This window comes from Adiantum capillus-veneris, chromosome 4 (assembly GCF_014529385.1).
Source record: "Adiantum capillus-veneris isolate H3 chromosome 4, ASM1452938v2, whole genome shotgun sequence".
Lineage (NCBI taxonomy): Eukaryota > Viridiplantae > Streptophyta > Polypodiopsida > Polypodiales > Pteridaceae > Adiantum > Adiantum capillus-veneris.
In genome coordinates this window covers 16,285,677-16,299,870 of record NC_140934.1, presented here as the reverse complement: position 1 = coordinate 16,299,870, position 14,194 = coordinate 16,285,677, and the positions used below count along the sequence as shown (strand labels likewise).

The 14,194-nt window shown below is 48.1% G+C and overlaps 1 protein-coding gene across 9 annotated transcripts in view; it reads right to left on the bottom strand.

The window, feature by feature from the left end:
• The window catches only part of LOC147458778 (uncharacterized), a 372,832-nt gene that overhangs the window by 136,235 nt on the left and 222,403 nt on the right, over positions 1-14,194 (bottom strand). For all 9 annotated transcript variants that reach the window (XM_086510216.1, XM_086510214.1, XM_086510218.1 and 6 more), the window contains 2 exons: positions 9,839-9,947; positions 9,573-9,746 (listed from right to left, as the gene is read on the bottom strand). In XM_086510216.1, the coding sequence (XP_086366342.1) occupies positions 9,573-9,746; positions 9,839-9,947 (283 nt within the window). The remainder of the gene's footprint in view (positions 1-9,572; positions 9,747-9,838; positions 9,948-14,194) is intronic.

Genomic DNA, 14,194 nt, shown 5'->3' with positions numbered 1-14,194 from the left:
CCTCTTGGAGCTTCGAGACATCATGGGCTAGTGTTTGATCGATTGGAAACTCTGCATACTCCTCTTGTAACCATCCTGGTGGAAGCTCCTCGAAGGGTAAGTCTTCAGACATAGACATAGCAGAGTGCTTTTGAGTGGGTGGGGCGTCAGACCCGAAAGATGTTAGAGGAAGAAGTGGAACATTGGTGAGCTCATGCAGAGGAGATTTCTTCCCCCTTTGGTGATGTGTTATAGGTTCACCAAGGCCGACGGCTTCCATCAGAGGAACACTTGATTCATGGTCATCAAGGACTAACACACTTACTTCTTTGACTGGCACACTTTTTGCTGTAGGGCTTGGGACACTGGTGTGGGCCTGAGGAGATGGGAGAGAGAGTGTTACAGGCACAGGTGAGGCTTGAATAGAGACCACATAGCACAGCATCGATGTGGTAGCTTCCAACCATTGCAGCAGGTCTTTGTCAGACCCGACAGGTGGGATGGGCTGCTCGGGGTCGGGGTTGGACTGTACTGACAATGAGTTGTGATGAACACTAGATCCGTAACTCCTTAGATTCGAATTGGTTGCATAGGGGACCCAGGAGTATGTATCCACACGGCGGCATTTTGCCAATCATGAAGTGCCTTAGTATGCCGCAACCATGGTCTACCAATAAGCAAAGAAAATCCTCCCTCCACCTGGGGAAGACTAACCACCACAAAATCCAAGCTATGTGAAGTCTTGTACCTTCAGAGGCACCTTATCTACTATGCCCACTGGATATACTGTCCTCTGGTCCGCCAATGTAACAGTGAATGGAGCGGGTAGGCTGCAGACCTAGAGCCAACATAGTAAACTCTAGCATCAGATTGATCCCAGATCCACCATCCACTATGACGCCTGAGAATTGATGCCCAAGAATAGACACAGTGACACAAGGACGTTTTAGTCGGTGAGGGGAGCAACTGGATAAGAAATCATGTAGGACTCCAAGGGCTGCACAGGTAGGTGCCTACCACTAGGCCCTGCATTGGGATACAGATACTAGATGAAGGAAAGGGTGTCACTTCGAAAATTTGCATCAAGTCGAAGCATGTTGTAGAGTGACACTTGCTGAAAGGTGTTTTTCAAGATAGTCTCTGCTATAGGCTTCTCTCTTTTGATCAGTGCTTGCTCTGGTATCTTAAACTTCTGCAAGTCCTCTACTGCATAAAATCACCATCAATATCTGATAGAAGAGAGGTAGGTTCGCTCTTGGCACTACCTGCTGGTTTGTCAGCTACCATGGGAGTTTGACTCATTTGTGTGGCTGGAGAAGAAAAAGTTGGACCGCCAGGGAGGCAGAGACCAAGAGCAGCTCTCTGTGCCCCTGTAAGTACACCAGCCCGCTCTTCCACTTGCTTCAACCCATCTCGAGAGGCAACTACAAGAGTGGAAGGCGGGGCCTGTGGGACGGTGCTTATTGTGATGAGGTTAACCTTAGAGAATGTAAACTCCTGCTAGTTCTGGCTTGTGCTTGCATATGTCGATGCACGTTGTTTTGGGCAGTCCTTACTATAGTGATCCTTAGCTTCAGGGCACTGTCGGCAAGGGGGGGACCCTTTTGGCAACAGACATTTGCTTTGATAATGTCCATACTCCCCGCACCTGTAGCACAAAATTGGCCTATTGGAGGGGCGAGGTGGTCACGGCCCTTGCTGCATGGGGATGGATGCTGACGTGTAGAAGCTTTGGGGAACTGAAGGAGCATTAGCATGATAAAAGCTGGGGGATGCAAAGTTGTTGTGCATACCTTGCATAGGAGGTGTTGTCAACAGAGGTGGCATCTGGTTTTGATAGCCATAGGGTGAAACCATGTTGGATGTAGGTGCTAGCCCTTGTTGGAGAGAAGGACCTAGACTTTGTTGTATTTTCCGCAATCCTTGTCTTCATGCCCAGGCTTTTCGCAGAAGTGGCAATAAGCCCGTAGGGGACAGTCCTGTGGAGGGTGTCCTCGAGAGCGACAGGAGCTGCACCATACCATAGCCTTCGTCTCCTGCTGAGACCCAAGCTCTTCTAGCTCTCTCTTGATTTGATCCAAAGCCTCGAGATGTGGGGGTTTCTCCTGTCTAAGAGAGATTGATTTCTCCTCTTGAAGAGCGCATTGTAGTTTTAGGGCTTCAAGTTCCCTACGTAAAGAAGTCAATGGATTAGAAGGACTTTCCGAAAACATAGAGGGGGTCTCTATCTGAGGGGAGTTGGTGAACAGCTTCCTAGCCCCCTCTATCCTAGTAGCAGCTGTGACAAACTTCTCCAGAGTGGAGTTGGGTCGGAGACTCTCTCTGAGTTTTTGCCGAGAAGTTTTGGGAAGAGCCTTCTCCACCCACTTCTTAACCATTAATTCACCGGGTTGCTGGGGAAGCTTGGCAACCAGAGACTTGGTTTTAGTCATGAGTTCTGCAAAAGTCTCCTTTGCCTGGAGCACCATGTCGGCCCAACTCATCCAACACCTTTTCATGGTAGTCACCTGGCTTGAATGCTGCACAGAACTGTTGTCTTAAAGCTGCCCAAGTTGCAAAATGGTTCTTTGCAAACTGACTGTACCATTTGTCTGCTAAGCCATCCAAGGTAGATGGAAAGAGTACCAAATAAGCATCTTCTCTATTAAGACCACGACCTCTATAGAGAGATACAAACCTCCTTGCATGGTCGTCTGCATCTTCTAAGGAGAGTCCCTTGAAGGTAGGAGACTTGATGTTTACCTTGGCTAAAACACTGGTCAACGCTTCCATGGCCTCATGCTCAGGAGCCCCTTGCTCAATAGCTTGCTGTAACAAAATAGGAGAGAGCTTTACTGGGAAAGGTGACCTAGAAGATGTGGAACCGGGTGGAGGAATGGGTGATGCCGTATGTGGAGGTATGGGTGATGAGGTTGATGGACTTCTACTAGGTACCAAGGGTCGTCTTCTGTTGTAGTACTTCAGAGGACTCAGTATTGCGCTTTGACGCTCTAATGACCGCCTTGTATGTGTCATGCAAGAAAACCTTTAACTTGTTGAACATAGGTCTAGACTCTACTAGGCCAGTGCAAGTGACTAGACCTCTAGGCTGGACCAGGGACGAGGAGGGAGTAGACCAAGGACGAGGAAGGCATAGACCAGGGACGAGGAAGGACTAGACCAGGGACGAGGAAGGCCCCTAGACCAGGACGAGAGACTGGGTCAACTAGAGTAAGCTGTCCAGGACCAACCAACAGGCTGCACTGGGCAAGGCGAAGCTAGGTAAAACCCAGCTAGCTCCTCGATTTGCACCTCAATAGAGAGTGAGACTTCGGTTGAGGTCCCACCGGGCGTGCCAAAAATGAGAGCACCTGTAGCGCGGATAGTGTGTCGTGCTCTCTACAGTGGGTGCTCCTAAGTGCAATGTGCATGTCATCTCTCTCAAAACAGAATGAAAACACAAGAAACAATAGATAACAGCTAATCAACACAGAGGCACTGTAGCAGATTAGAACATATGGACTCGACTATCTCAAAGAACTGATACAGACTTTGGCATGGCAGCACACTCAACTCTAGCACAGAACTCACGGGTACAATGGGGGTGTTGAGGCTCAGATATGCAGGGATGGTGAAGACGTGCTGTGTATAGACTCGCTACTCTAGACGACGACACTGGACCGTATATGAAGAAGATGATAATCATAACCCAACAGCTACTCCTCATATGTACAACCATAAAGAGCCACCAACGGCTCATAAATGTCAGCCATCTAAGTCTATCCCCAAACTGAGTGGTGGTGACCTGACCACGATGTCCACTAGACCACCATCCGTATCCCTGCCACGTGTCACTGTCCAGCCCAGAGAGTCTGTCCAGTGTGAACCAGACCAGACTAACTGTACTAACTGTGTGTTCTATGAAAGTGACACTGTAGCCCTGCTATAGCTTCCTACACTAGTGACCACTTCTGTGACTTGGGTGGGGAAGTTTGCATTCTGGCTGGGACTTCTTTTTTGAACCATGCACCAATGATCCTCACAATGACAGATAGACAGAGGAGTGGGAGCACGATGCTACATATCCCTAAGAGGGTTTTGCTGGACTCTGTGCTCAGAGAGAGAGAGTGGTGGCTCTCTGGACAGAGGGCTTAGACATGCAGGACTCTCCTGCTCACAAAGTGGCCTCTGGACTTGCTTAGCTTAGTCGTCTTTTTCTTCAGGAGTCCATGGCCCGCCTTGCTACAGCGAGAGAGGAGGAGCAGTGTCTTCGACGGGGCGTTGCTTCCTTGTAGAGGATGGACGAGCAGCATCCAGACAGTCCTTGGTTGGAGGAGCAGTTGCAGCAGGCTCGCCAGGAGCTTGCCAGCACAGAGGAGAGGCGCCATGAGTTTGCTTTCCATCGCCAGACATCTCACTGGACCCCGGTGGGTGACAGAGTGACAGGAGATAGTGGAACCTCGACATACGCATGACAGGGTCAGCCAATTGAGGAGGCCTGACAGGTCAGTTGCTTCAGAGCCTGAGGACATGCGAGTAGTTACTACTGACTTTTACCGTGACCTGCTGGTCGGCAGAGCCTCAGTCAGATCGGCAGGATGCATGCAGAGATCAGGTTTGTGCACCGATGCCTTGTCTTGTGACTCAGGAGATGCGCCAGAGGCTTGAGTTTCCTCTTCAGCTAGAGGAGCTCCACGTGGCCCTAGAGAACTGCCCGTGGTAACTGTCTAGGTGAGGATGGTTTGACTCCTAGCTTTTTATTAGAGTACTGGGACTTACTTGGCTCAAATCTCTACAGCGCTTTTCAATACATCTTGCACACAGGAGAGATGCGTAACAGCATGAGTGAGGGTCTACGAGTGAGGGTCTGATTTACCTCATTCCCAAGGAGGTTGGCTCCTTGGATGAGATTCGACAGTGGCAGCCCATCACCATCCTCAACTCAGCCTACAAAATTTTTGCCAAGGCTCTGAGTTTGAGGATTCAACCACTTCTAGAGAGCATTATACATGGGACACAGACAGGTTTTGTCAAGGAGCGTAGTATCCTTGACAACATCTTTATGTTGTAGGAGCCTCTGCCCTCGCTCGCCTCCGTGGTGAGGATTTGGTGATACTTCTTCTTGATTTTGAGAAGGCCTACGATAGAGTTGACTGTGACTTTTTGGAGGGCACTCTACGCAGGATGGGCTTCTCAGATGCCTGGATTAGAGGTGTGTCAGCTCTTTACAAACGGGCACACAGTCAAGTACTTTTGGCAGGTGGTAGAGGTGATTGCTTCATGCTCATACGTTCGATCAGACAGGGCTACCCTCTTGTCCCCTTCCTCTTTCTGTTCTATGCTGAGGCGATGAGTAGATTTTTGGTTTCACAGCAGGTTGGTCTACGTGGCTTAGCGCTCCCTATTTAGGGCCAGGAGTTACTAGATACTGAGTTTGCAGACGACTTAGCTTTGTACTTGGAGGGCCAGGAGGCCAACCTTCACAGGTGTGAGCAGGCTCTTGAGACCTTTTGTTGTGCATTAGGCACACGGATCAACTAGAGAAAGACAATGGATTTCTCAGTTGGTAGTGCTCCTACGCCTGATTGGATGCCAGGTGAGGGTTTCAGATGGATTCCCCCAAGGACAGCAACTCGATACTTGGGATGTCAAGGTGGTTTGGACTTGTTTCCTAAGCAGCCGATTGCTCCCCTCCTCTTGTCCATCAGGAGGAAGCTGCTACATTGGAGCTCCGCACGACTTTCTCTGGCAGGCAGAGTTGTAGTGGCCAACAAGGTGTTGTTGGCTACTATGTGGTACATCACTTCTTGTTGGATCTTTTCGAGTTCCTGAATCAGCCAGGTAGAGAGGCTGATCAGGAATTTCCTTTGGTCAGGGCACGACAATAAGATAGCCAGGGCCAAAGTAGCCTGCCAGGTCATCACTCTTCCTTGTTCTCAAAGGGGGTTGGGGATCATAGACCCAGCATAGCAGAGCAGAGTCCTTCTTGGGAAGTTTGTTGTTAGAGGATTGCTTCCCGGGAAGGAGCCCTGGAAGGAGTTTTTGCTTCAGCGGCTTAGTGCTAGAGTGCCTCAGGCTGCAGGCCCTTGGAGACCTTCCACCAGATGCATTTTCGTAGAGATGCGCAGAGTTGGCCTGAGCAAGAGACTGGAGGACCGTTTTTTTGTTATTCTGCTTTGCTCCTGGGAGCAGTTGAGGAGAGGCCTAGAGTAGCATCAACCTACTTGCACGGAGGAGCGTCTGCGATAGCCCCTTGTTTCGAACCCCATGGTTAGCACTCGGAGAGGCCACTTGGTTGGTAGTAGGCCTCATGTTTCTTGGGGTCTCATGGCAAAGGGGCCTGCACGCACCTTAGGTGACTGGCTACAGTTTTGAGGCTTGTCAGAGGAGCTTTAGAGAGGGGTGCATGAGAGGGGTGCAGGCATGTGAGGGGTGCAGAGCTTTAGAGAGGGGTGCATGAGAGGGGTTACAGGGCATGAGAGGGGTGCAGAGCATGTGTCAGGACATCACAGAGACAGTACCAGCTGAGTGGCTCACACCTCTCGGGTCAACAACGCCCAGATGGATGGGGGACTTCACGCAATTGGAGGTCCTCATCGCAGTTCGGGCTTGCTCAGAGACTGTACCCTCCCTATTTTTCCAGCTACATGGTGTGGGTCGTTTACATCAAGTTTCAATAGAGGCCCCACAAGTGGCAGAGGGCTGTTTTTAGAGGATCCAAGTTGTGGGCACCCCTGGGAGGACTTATGTCCTAGATCCTGACCTAGCAGCTCTTGAGACTAGCCACTGGAGGTTGTGGGCTTGGGAGAGCTGTCCACTGGCATGAGTGCACTGGGATCGTGGAGACTGGTTTTGGAGGGGCCCTTTCTCCTCAGCCGACTATCCAGGTGTACCCTTCTTTCAGTACACGGTTCGACTGGGATGTCACATTCTGCCAGCACGGAGAGAGGCTTATCCTGCTACAACACCTCATTGGCAGGAGGAGGGTCTCACAGCCGAGTTCTTGTCAGCTTTTTGGGCGAGGTTGTAGGAGGCTAGACAGCCACGTCAAGTCACTGTTCCTGTGGCTGGTTGCACATCGGGCTACCGCAGTGGGGAGTTACATGGACGTTCTTTTGCGTGATGCCCAAACTTTCTCTGGTGCATATGATTGAAAGCATCCTTGAAATATGGAATTCATAAAAAAGAATAGCAATAGGCCTAATAAGGCTGCTATTAGCTCGTGTATCAGCCTGCTACATCTGATTGGCTTGTACATAGTGGTCTTTCGGTAGCATGTGCAACTTGTGACCATCCTGTGGAGAGTCAGCGTCACTGTCTTTAGGACTGCCCTTTGGCACAACAGGTTTGGCTTTGTGTCCTTCGGCTGATGCCAGCTCTTTCCATAGCACAACAGTACACTTGGGGGGCAGTTGTTTGGTCGAGTCTCACGGGCCCGACACTTCAGTTTGAGCTATCCTCCACCAGCAGGATGATAGTGATGCAGGGGGGTCGACCTACACTCCAGCCTGCTCCAGAGCTTACTCCACAGGAGTGGTGCACTGAGAGAGAGGAGTGTTGGGAGCTCATCTGCGGCCTGACACTCGGTTCATCTGAGGGGCCCGCTGCTTCCGCATCTTTGAGACTCGCCTTGTACCACCAGTAGAGACAGTTCGGAATCTTTGGCTAGAGCTGATCCATACTCTTAGAGGACAGTTTGAGAGACTGAAGGGCAGCTCCGACCGCATGCGGGAGCATAGGAATGCCTTCCTTTGACTATGGCGCCCTGGGCCTTTCTTCACCATGGTCCAGGGTGTGCTCAGATGGCACTATCGTCCACTTGTGTGGCTCTTCCCTCCCCCCATCTCTTGATTTAGCTTCATTGTACATATGCTGTTTAATCATTGGAAGAGTCTCCCTTTATGATTGTTGTAGCCCTCTCAAGTAGACGTGGTTGTAGCCCTATGGACAATTTCGTTAACTAATAGAAAGATCTTTTTCTCAAAAAAAAAAAACTCAATATAAAAAATGTACAACAATACCTTTAGCATAACATAGGATATGTACATCAAAGCCTTATAAGGCTTAAAGGCTATCCGGGTCAGCCTTTGACTTACATAAATGCATACAACGATATAGCATAATATCTTGCCACACAAGCAATTATCCTTCACATAGGCATTTACGACTAAGGGCTGTTGCACACATGACCAAACGCCACTTATCCTAGGAAAAGAGCTATACATGCTATCACATGGATTTACACATTGAATCTTCCACACATGCGCTGACTGAACTAGGGGTAGTGCACAGTGTCGGTGCATAGGCCAAATACCATATGCCCAACAACTGGGAGTCAAACCATCCTCCCCTGGGCAGCTACCTCGGGGGAGTTCCATGAGGGCCTCGTCAAGCTCCTCCAGCTAGAGAGGCATCTCTAGTCTCTGATGCATCTTCTTAGTGACTAGGCAAGGCATCTGTGCCCAAACCTCCTCTCTGCATGCATCCTGGCACGTTGACTGTGGCTCCTCAACTGAAAGCAACTCACGGTAAAAGTCAGTAGAAATTGCACGCATATCCTTAGGCATTGAAGAAATTGACCCATTAGGTCTCCTCAACTGACTAACACTGGCGCTCGCATGGCGAGACCCCATAGTCTAAAAGAACTCGCTAGTAACTCTGTTGCCCACCTGGGTGCACTGAGATGCCTGCCTATGAAAGGCAAACTCATGACGCCACTCCTCAATGGTGGTCAGCTCCTGTTGAGCCTGCCGCAACTGCTCCTCCAACCAAGGATTGTCTGGGTGGTGCTCTTGCATCCGTCGTAAGGAAACAATGCCCCATCTGAGATGCTTTTCCTCCTCCTTGGTTGCAGCCAAGCGAGCTGCAGACTCCTAGAGGAAGAAGCGACTAAGCTTAGCAAGTTCAGTGGCCACTCTACTAGCAGGGGTTCCCTGCGTGCCCAAACTCTCTCCAAACTGCCATGACCCGCTCTATGATCTTTGTATCCAATAAAATCCTGTTTGGGATGCGCAACATCACACTCCCACTCCTCTGTCTGTCTGCCACAGTAAGAATCATTGGATGCACCATTTATTATTAGCTATGGAGGAGATTGACTCTATGCTGCAAAGATGTATGTGACACGTCATTGAATGATTCCCCCCCCCCCCCACTTGTGGTTCCTCTACTCACTTTCGATTCACTTGTACCCCTACATTGAGCTCCCCCACTTAGTTTCTTTTATGTTATGGCACTTACCCACCAATGTATTATTACCTTACTTTTTGTCTTTTTAGACAATCACACCTTTCGTATCGTGATTGTAACTTTTTGTCTCATAGGTAAATCTGGCCGTTTTCCATGTGGGTAGTTAAGGGTTCAAACTGTAGAGGTGCAAAGTCCTTGGCTTTTTAGCCCGCCTCAAAATTTTCCATGGGGATCCCCACTGCCAGCATGACGGGGCCTTCATTTAAGACTCCATTGGAGATACTGACCAGGTATACACCATATGTGTGACCACCGCCTCACATCCTTACCATCTCATACTATTACTTGTTCATTCTCTCAACTTTAAATTACAATGTGTATGTTTGATGATGAAAACTAATTGGATGATGTTTTTCTTGTCATACATCTTTACTTTGATCGTAGAAGAGCCGACATATGATGGGAGGGTCGAGAGACTTTTGATTTGGTCTTTCAAGGATTGTTTGCATGCATTTATTGGTCCTCATATCCCAAATCTTGATCAAGCTATCTGAAGCCACACTAATGACCTGATTGTGTTTATCATTCACAACAACGTCCTGCTCATACAACAAAGCACAAATAAATTGGTTACAAGAAGGCAATTCATGAACAGGTCTTAAATGTATGAACTTTCAACATGGGTACAAACCACAACAGGAGCTTGATGGCCAATCAGGGTGCCCATGACTTTGGCCGTGAAGGGATTCCAAATGTTTATGTGCCTTTCCAAACCACACGATGCTATGAAGTTGAAATCTCTGAAACATAAATCCAATAATAATCAATGAGAAATAAAATATCAAAATAATCAATGTAAAGTAAGTTTCAACTTGGTTCAACTGAGAAATAGCAGAGGAAACGAAATGCAAATCTTGGGAATTATTCCACAGCCAACAATTATTGGCAAATAAGATTGATCACTTATGCAATCTGAGCGACTCATTTCAATCTGTTGAATCTTAAAAAGTTTTTATACTTTAAACAGCTTCATCTCTTTGAAAGATTGGTACATTTATTCACACAGAGGCAAGAAAATAGCAAGACAAATTGAGTGATTACGGGGCATGAATTTGGCATGTGTTGCAAGAAGACAGTCACTGGACATGCATGATTTTTCAGAGTTCTTGTTGTGAAGATGTAACAGTATTTTGACCTTTGACAATTATGTCGAAATCCTAAAATACAGCCAACTGCTCATAGATGATTTTTCAGAGTACTTGTGAAGAAGATGTAACAGTATTTCGACTTTTGACAATTATGTCGAAAATCCTAAAATACAGCCGACTGCTCATAGGACTCAAATAAGGCATTACAGAGGTTTTCACCCACTATAGAGGTGCATCTCGCAGTTTGACAATCTGCAGTTAACTTGGACATCTCATCTAAATATATCAGCAAGACAAGTTTTCCCACTTGCTATTGTGGTTAGTCCGCACCATTAGTCTATGGAAATTAGTACTCGAAACATACTGGACTCTTCCTATATAATAATGACGCCATTGAGGGTGTTCAGGTTGCGTAGATACCTTTGTCTAAGAAAAAATTAACACAAATCAAACATGTCAAGGACTATGAACCTAAAGGCATAAGCATCAGTCGTGTAGAGATTGATCCAGGTGATGGTCGCACATGTTTCAGGTACAATGAAATATGTCCTCCAACCACACAATACCAGTTCTGGGAAGTTGAAGTGAGACCTCTAACTTGTTATCTTGCTTGAATGACTAAGTCTACATGTCTAGATTCACATTTTTATAACTACCTTAATGGCCCAATTAATGAAAGCATCCTAGTGTAGCTTGATTTTAGTATCATTGGATCCACCAAAACCCACCCATAGAAAGTTACAGAGTATTCCCTGCAACTTTTTCATGAAAGCTTTCAAAGCAGATCAACATGAGCAAAAATACTATGCAAATAATGGCACCTGATTGACCACCAAATTCCAACAACAAAATAAAAGATGAAAAGCATTTAAAAAACTGAAAACTTCCTCTTAATAATATTATTTACTAGCACTAGCTACTGATTTGAATGATATCTAATCTGAAAACCAAGATAGCAAGTGGTCTGGACACTGTCAATTCATTTGAAGCCCCATTGCTGGCCTAAATGATGTTCATGTGTCTTCCCCTGATCGAGCTTGTGTAGAAGGAAAAGTGCGTTGTGATGTGTGTGCCTCTTATCTCACTCTGAGTGACTTACACAAAGGAATTCACAATGATAATAGATGACCATGAACAAAAACAATTGTAAAACACAACACACTATGCAATGAGACAAAAGAGGCTCAACATTGCATGGAGTGTGTTGTGAGACTATGGAACAGAATCAAGACTCTAGACCAGGATAGAATGATCCTCAAATGGAAACTAATATCCCAAAAAATTACTAGTTCAAAAACTAGAAGGGATATGCTAAATAGAATTTGGTGAAAGATAGTCCCGGCTTGGTTACCACTCAAGCATCTCCCCCAGAGTGATTGGGTGTATGAAACTTGAGAGCATAGCTCCTTGCTACAGGTTGCTCACTAGGGCGTGGGGCCTAGCTAGAAGAAGGGAGATCCTGGCTCCTGGCTACAAGAGGGAGCCTGTGGGCCGGAAGAGGGAAGGGTAGTGGATTGTGGTGGCCAAAGAGATCTCGTGTACTAAGAAGATGGGGACCCATCCGAAAAAGATGATGAGCATGGTGGCGAATAATGAATGGTCCAGAATATGGAACAGGGCGCTATGCCATTTATTGAGGAACACCCTGAAACTCAGATTCGAATGATGTGCTCACGGAAGTAAGTGATATTGCCAATCACGAAGGTATTCCAGCTGAGTCCTCAAATCCTCCTCTCCAAGGACAAGGTTAGTGCGGCGCAAATCATAGACAGTCGCATCTCTACCTTTCACAGCCTTCTTGCCAACTAGAGGACAATCTACCCAATGGGCATAGTGGACAAAGTACCTTTGCAGGTACAAGACTTCACCTTTAACTTGGATTTTGTTGTGGTTTGTCTTCCCCAGGTTGAGGGCGGATTTCCTTTGCTCATCAGTAGACCATGGCTGTGCCACACTAAAGCGCTTCATGATTGGGGAAACGACGCAATGTGGATACATACTCCTGGCTCCCCAATGAAACCCATTCGCCCAGAAGGAGGCATGGATCCAACCCTGAACAAGAACAGCCTACTCCACCTGACGGGTCAGACGAAGATCTGCTGGAATGGTTGGACGCTACCAAGTCTATGCCTTGTTATGGGGTCTATCCAATCTCTCTCTAAAGGGACATTATCCTCCAACTCCAACATTTCTACTGTCAGTGCACCCAACAGCAAGTGTCGAGGATCTACAAAAGTTCACATACACCTCAACCTTAGCACCATCCGTGTCAGACTGTTCGAACCAACTTAAGTTCTCTGGATCTGGTGAATTACCCTTCACCAAGCCTCTTCAAAGCGGCTAACAACGATACCAAGTCAATTTCAAAGGGGATGACACTGATGTCTCTCTACTCCTAGACGCGACAACTTCTTCATCTACAATGCAATCTTCAGCAGTGCCCTCTCCAGACCCCACAAAAGGAGCACACTTCGGCGTTTCTGATACCCACCCCCGGCACTACTAGGCCATGTGCAATGTAGACGAGTATCTTTGCTTGGGTCTAGGTTATAAAACAAGATTTATGTAGCCCCTTCTGCAGGAACAGACGATGATTTTGCAAGAGATGGGTTTGTACAAACTTTGTTTTTGTGCCTCCTCTTTCTTGGCTCCACCATCCCTATTTATCCCCTCTCGTCCCCTACCTCCCTCCCCTCTCTCTTTGTTCCACAACCCCTCCCTACCCCCTCCTACCCTCACTCGACCCTGCCCTTCCCCTCCCTTCCCCACTCGCCCCTACCCACCCCCTCCTCCCCTACCCTCACCCTCTCACACATACCTACCCCCTTTCTCTGTCCTCGCCCCTACCCACCCCCTCGTGCCCCTACCCTCACCCCCCCTCGCCCCTACCAACCCACTTCCTCTCCCTCTTGCCCCTACCCTCTCTCACTCTCCCCTACCTACCCCCTCACACCCCCTCTAGCCCTACCCTCAACCCCCCTCGCCCCTACCCTCTCCCACTCGCCCCTATCTAGCCCCCCTCGCTGCTCTCGCCCCTATCACCTCTCCTCTCACCCCTATCTAGCCCAACCCCCTCACCCCTACCCACTCCTCCCCTACCTACCCCCTCCCCCTCGCCCCTATCTAGACCACCCCTCGCTCCTATCCCCTCTCCTCTCACCCCTATTCCCTCTCCTCTCACCCCTACCCACCCCTCCCCTACCTACCCCTTCCCCTCTAGAGTGAAGTAATAAGGCACTGAGATGCCCATGTATACAGAGAAGCCCAGAATGAATTTGCTGAGAGTATCATTCATAAGCACAAAAGCCTAGAATGAATTTGCTGGGAGAATCATTCATGAGCACGAATTGCAAAAAGGAGAAACCGTAGTCCACCACTTTGCTGAATAGAAGGCGGAAAACTGCTGCAGAAATGGACCTGTCCGGTCAGCTTCCCATTGGTTCAATGACTTCGTGTATTTCAAGATTGGCTGCTTTTACACTAGCATTGTGGGATTTGTTTATCTTGGCAATCTTTTGACTTTCTGGTCAGCTTACCTCATTGAGCCAAGGTCATTACTTCTTCAGCATATCTTGCAAATATCGACATTGCTTCATTGGTATTTCCTCCTAGGAACTCAAAATCTTCTCCAAACATCACCTTCTTCAGTCAGTATATACTACGTTTTTTTTGCTTCATTGGTACTTCCCCCACTCCTCCATCTCCCACTAGTCCCCCTTGCTTCCGCATCTCCTCCCGCTCCTACCCCGCAGCCGACCCATGGGACAAGACCTTCCTCAGCTGCTAGGAGATCTCTTGGCAGCACTTTTGCCACAAGTCGCTTGGCGAGAGAGGGACAACCTTTCTTGCGAACCCCTCTTCTAGTGCAGGCATCTCCCTTTGCACCAGCTCCTCGTGGA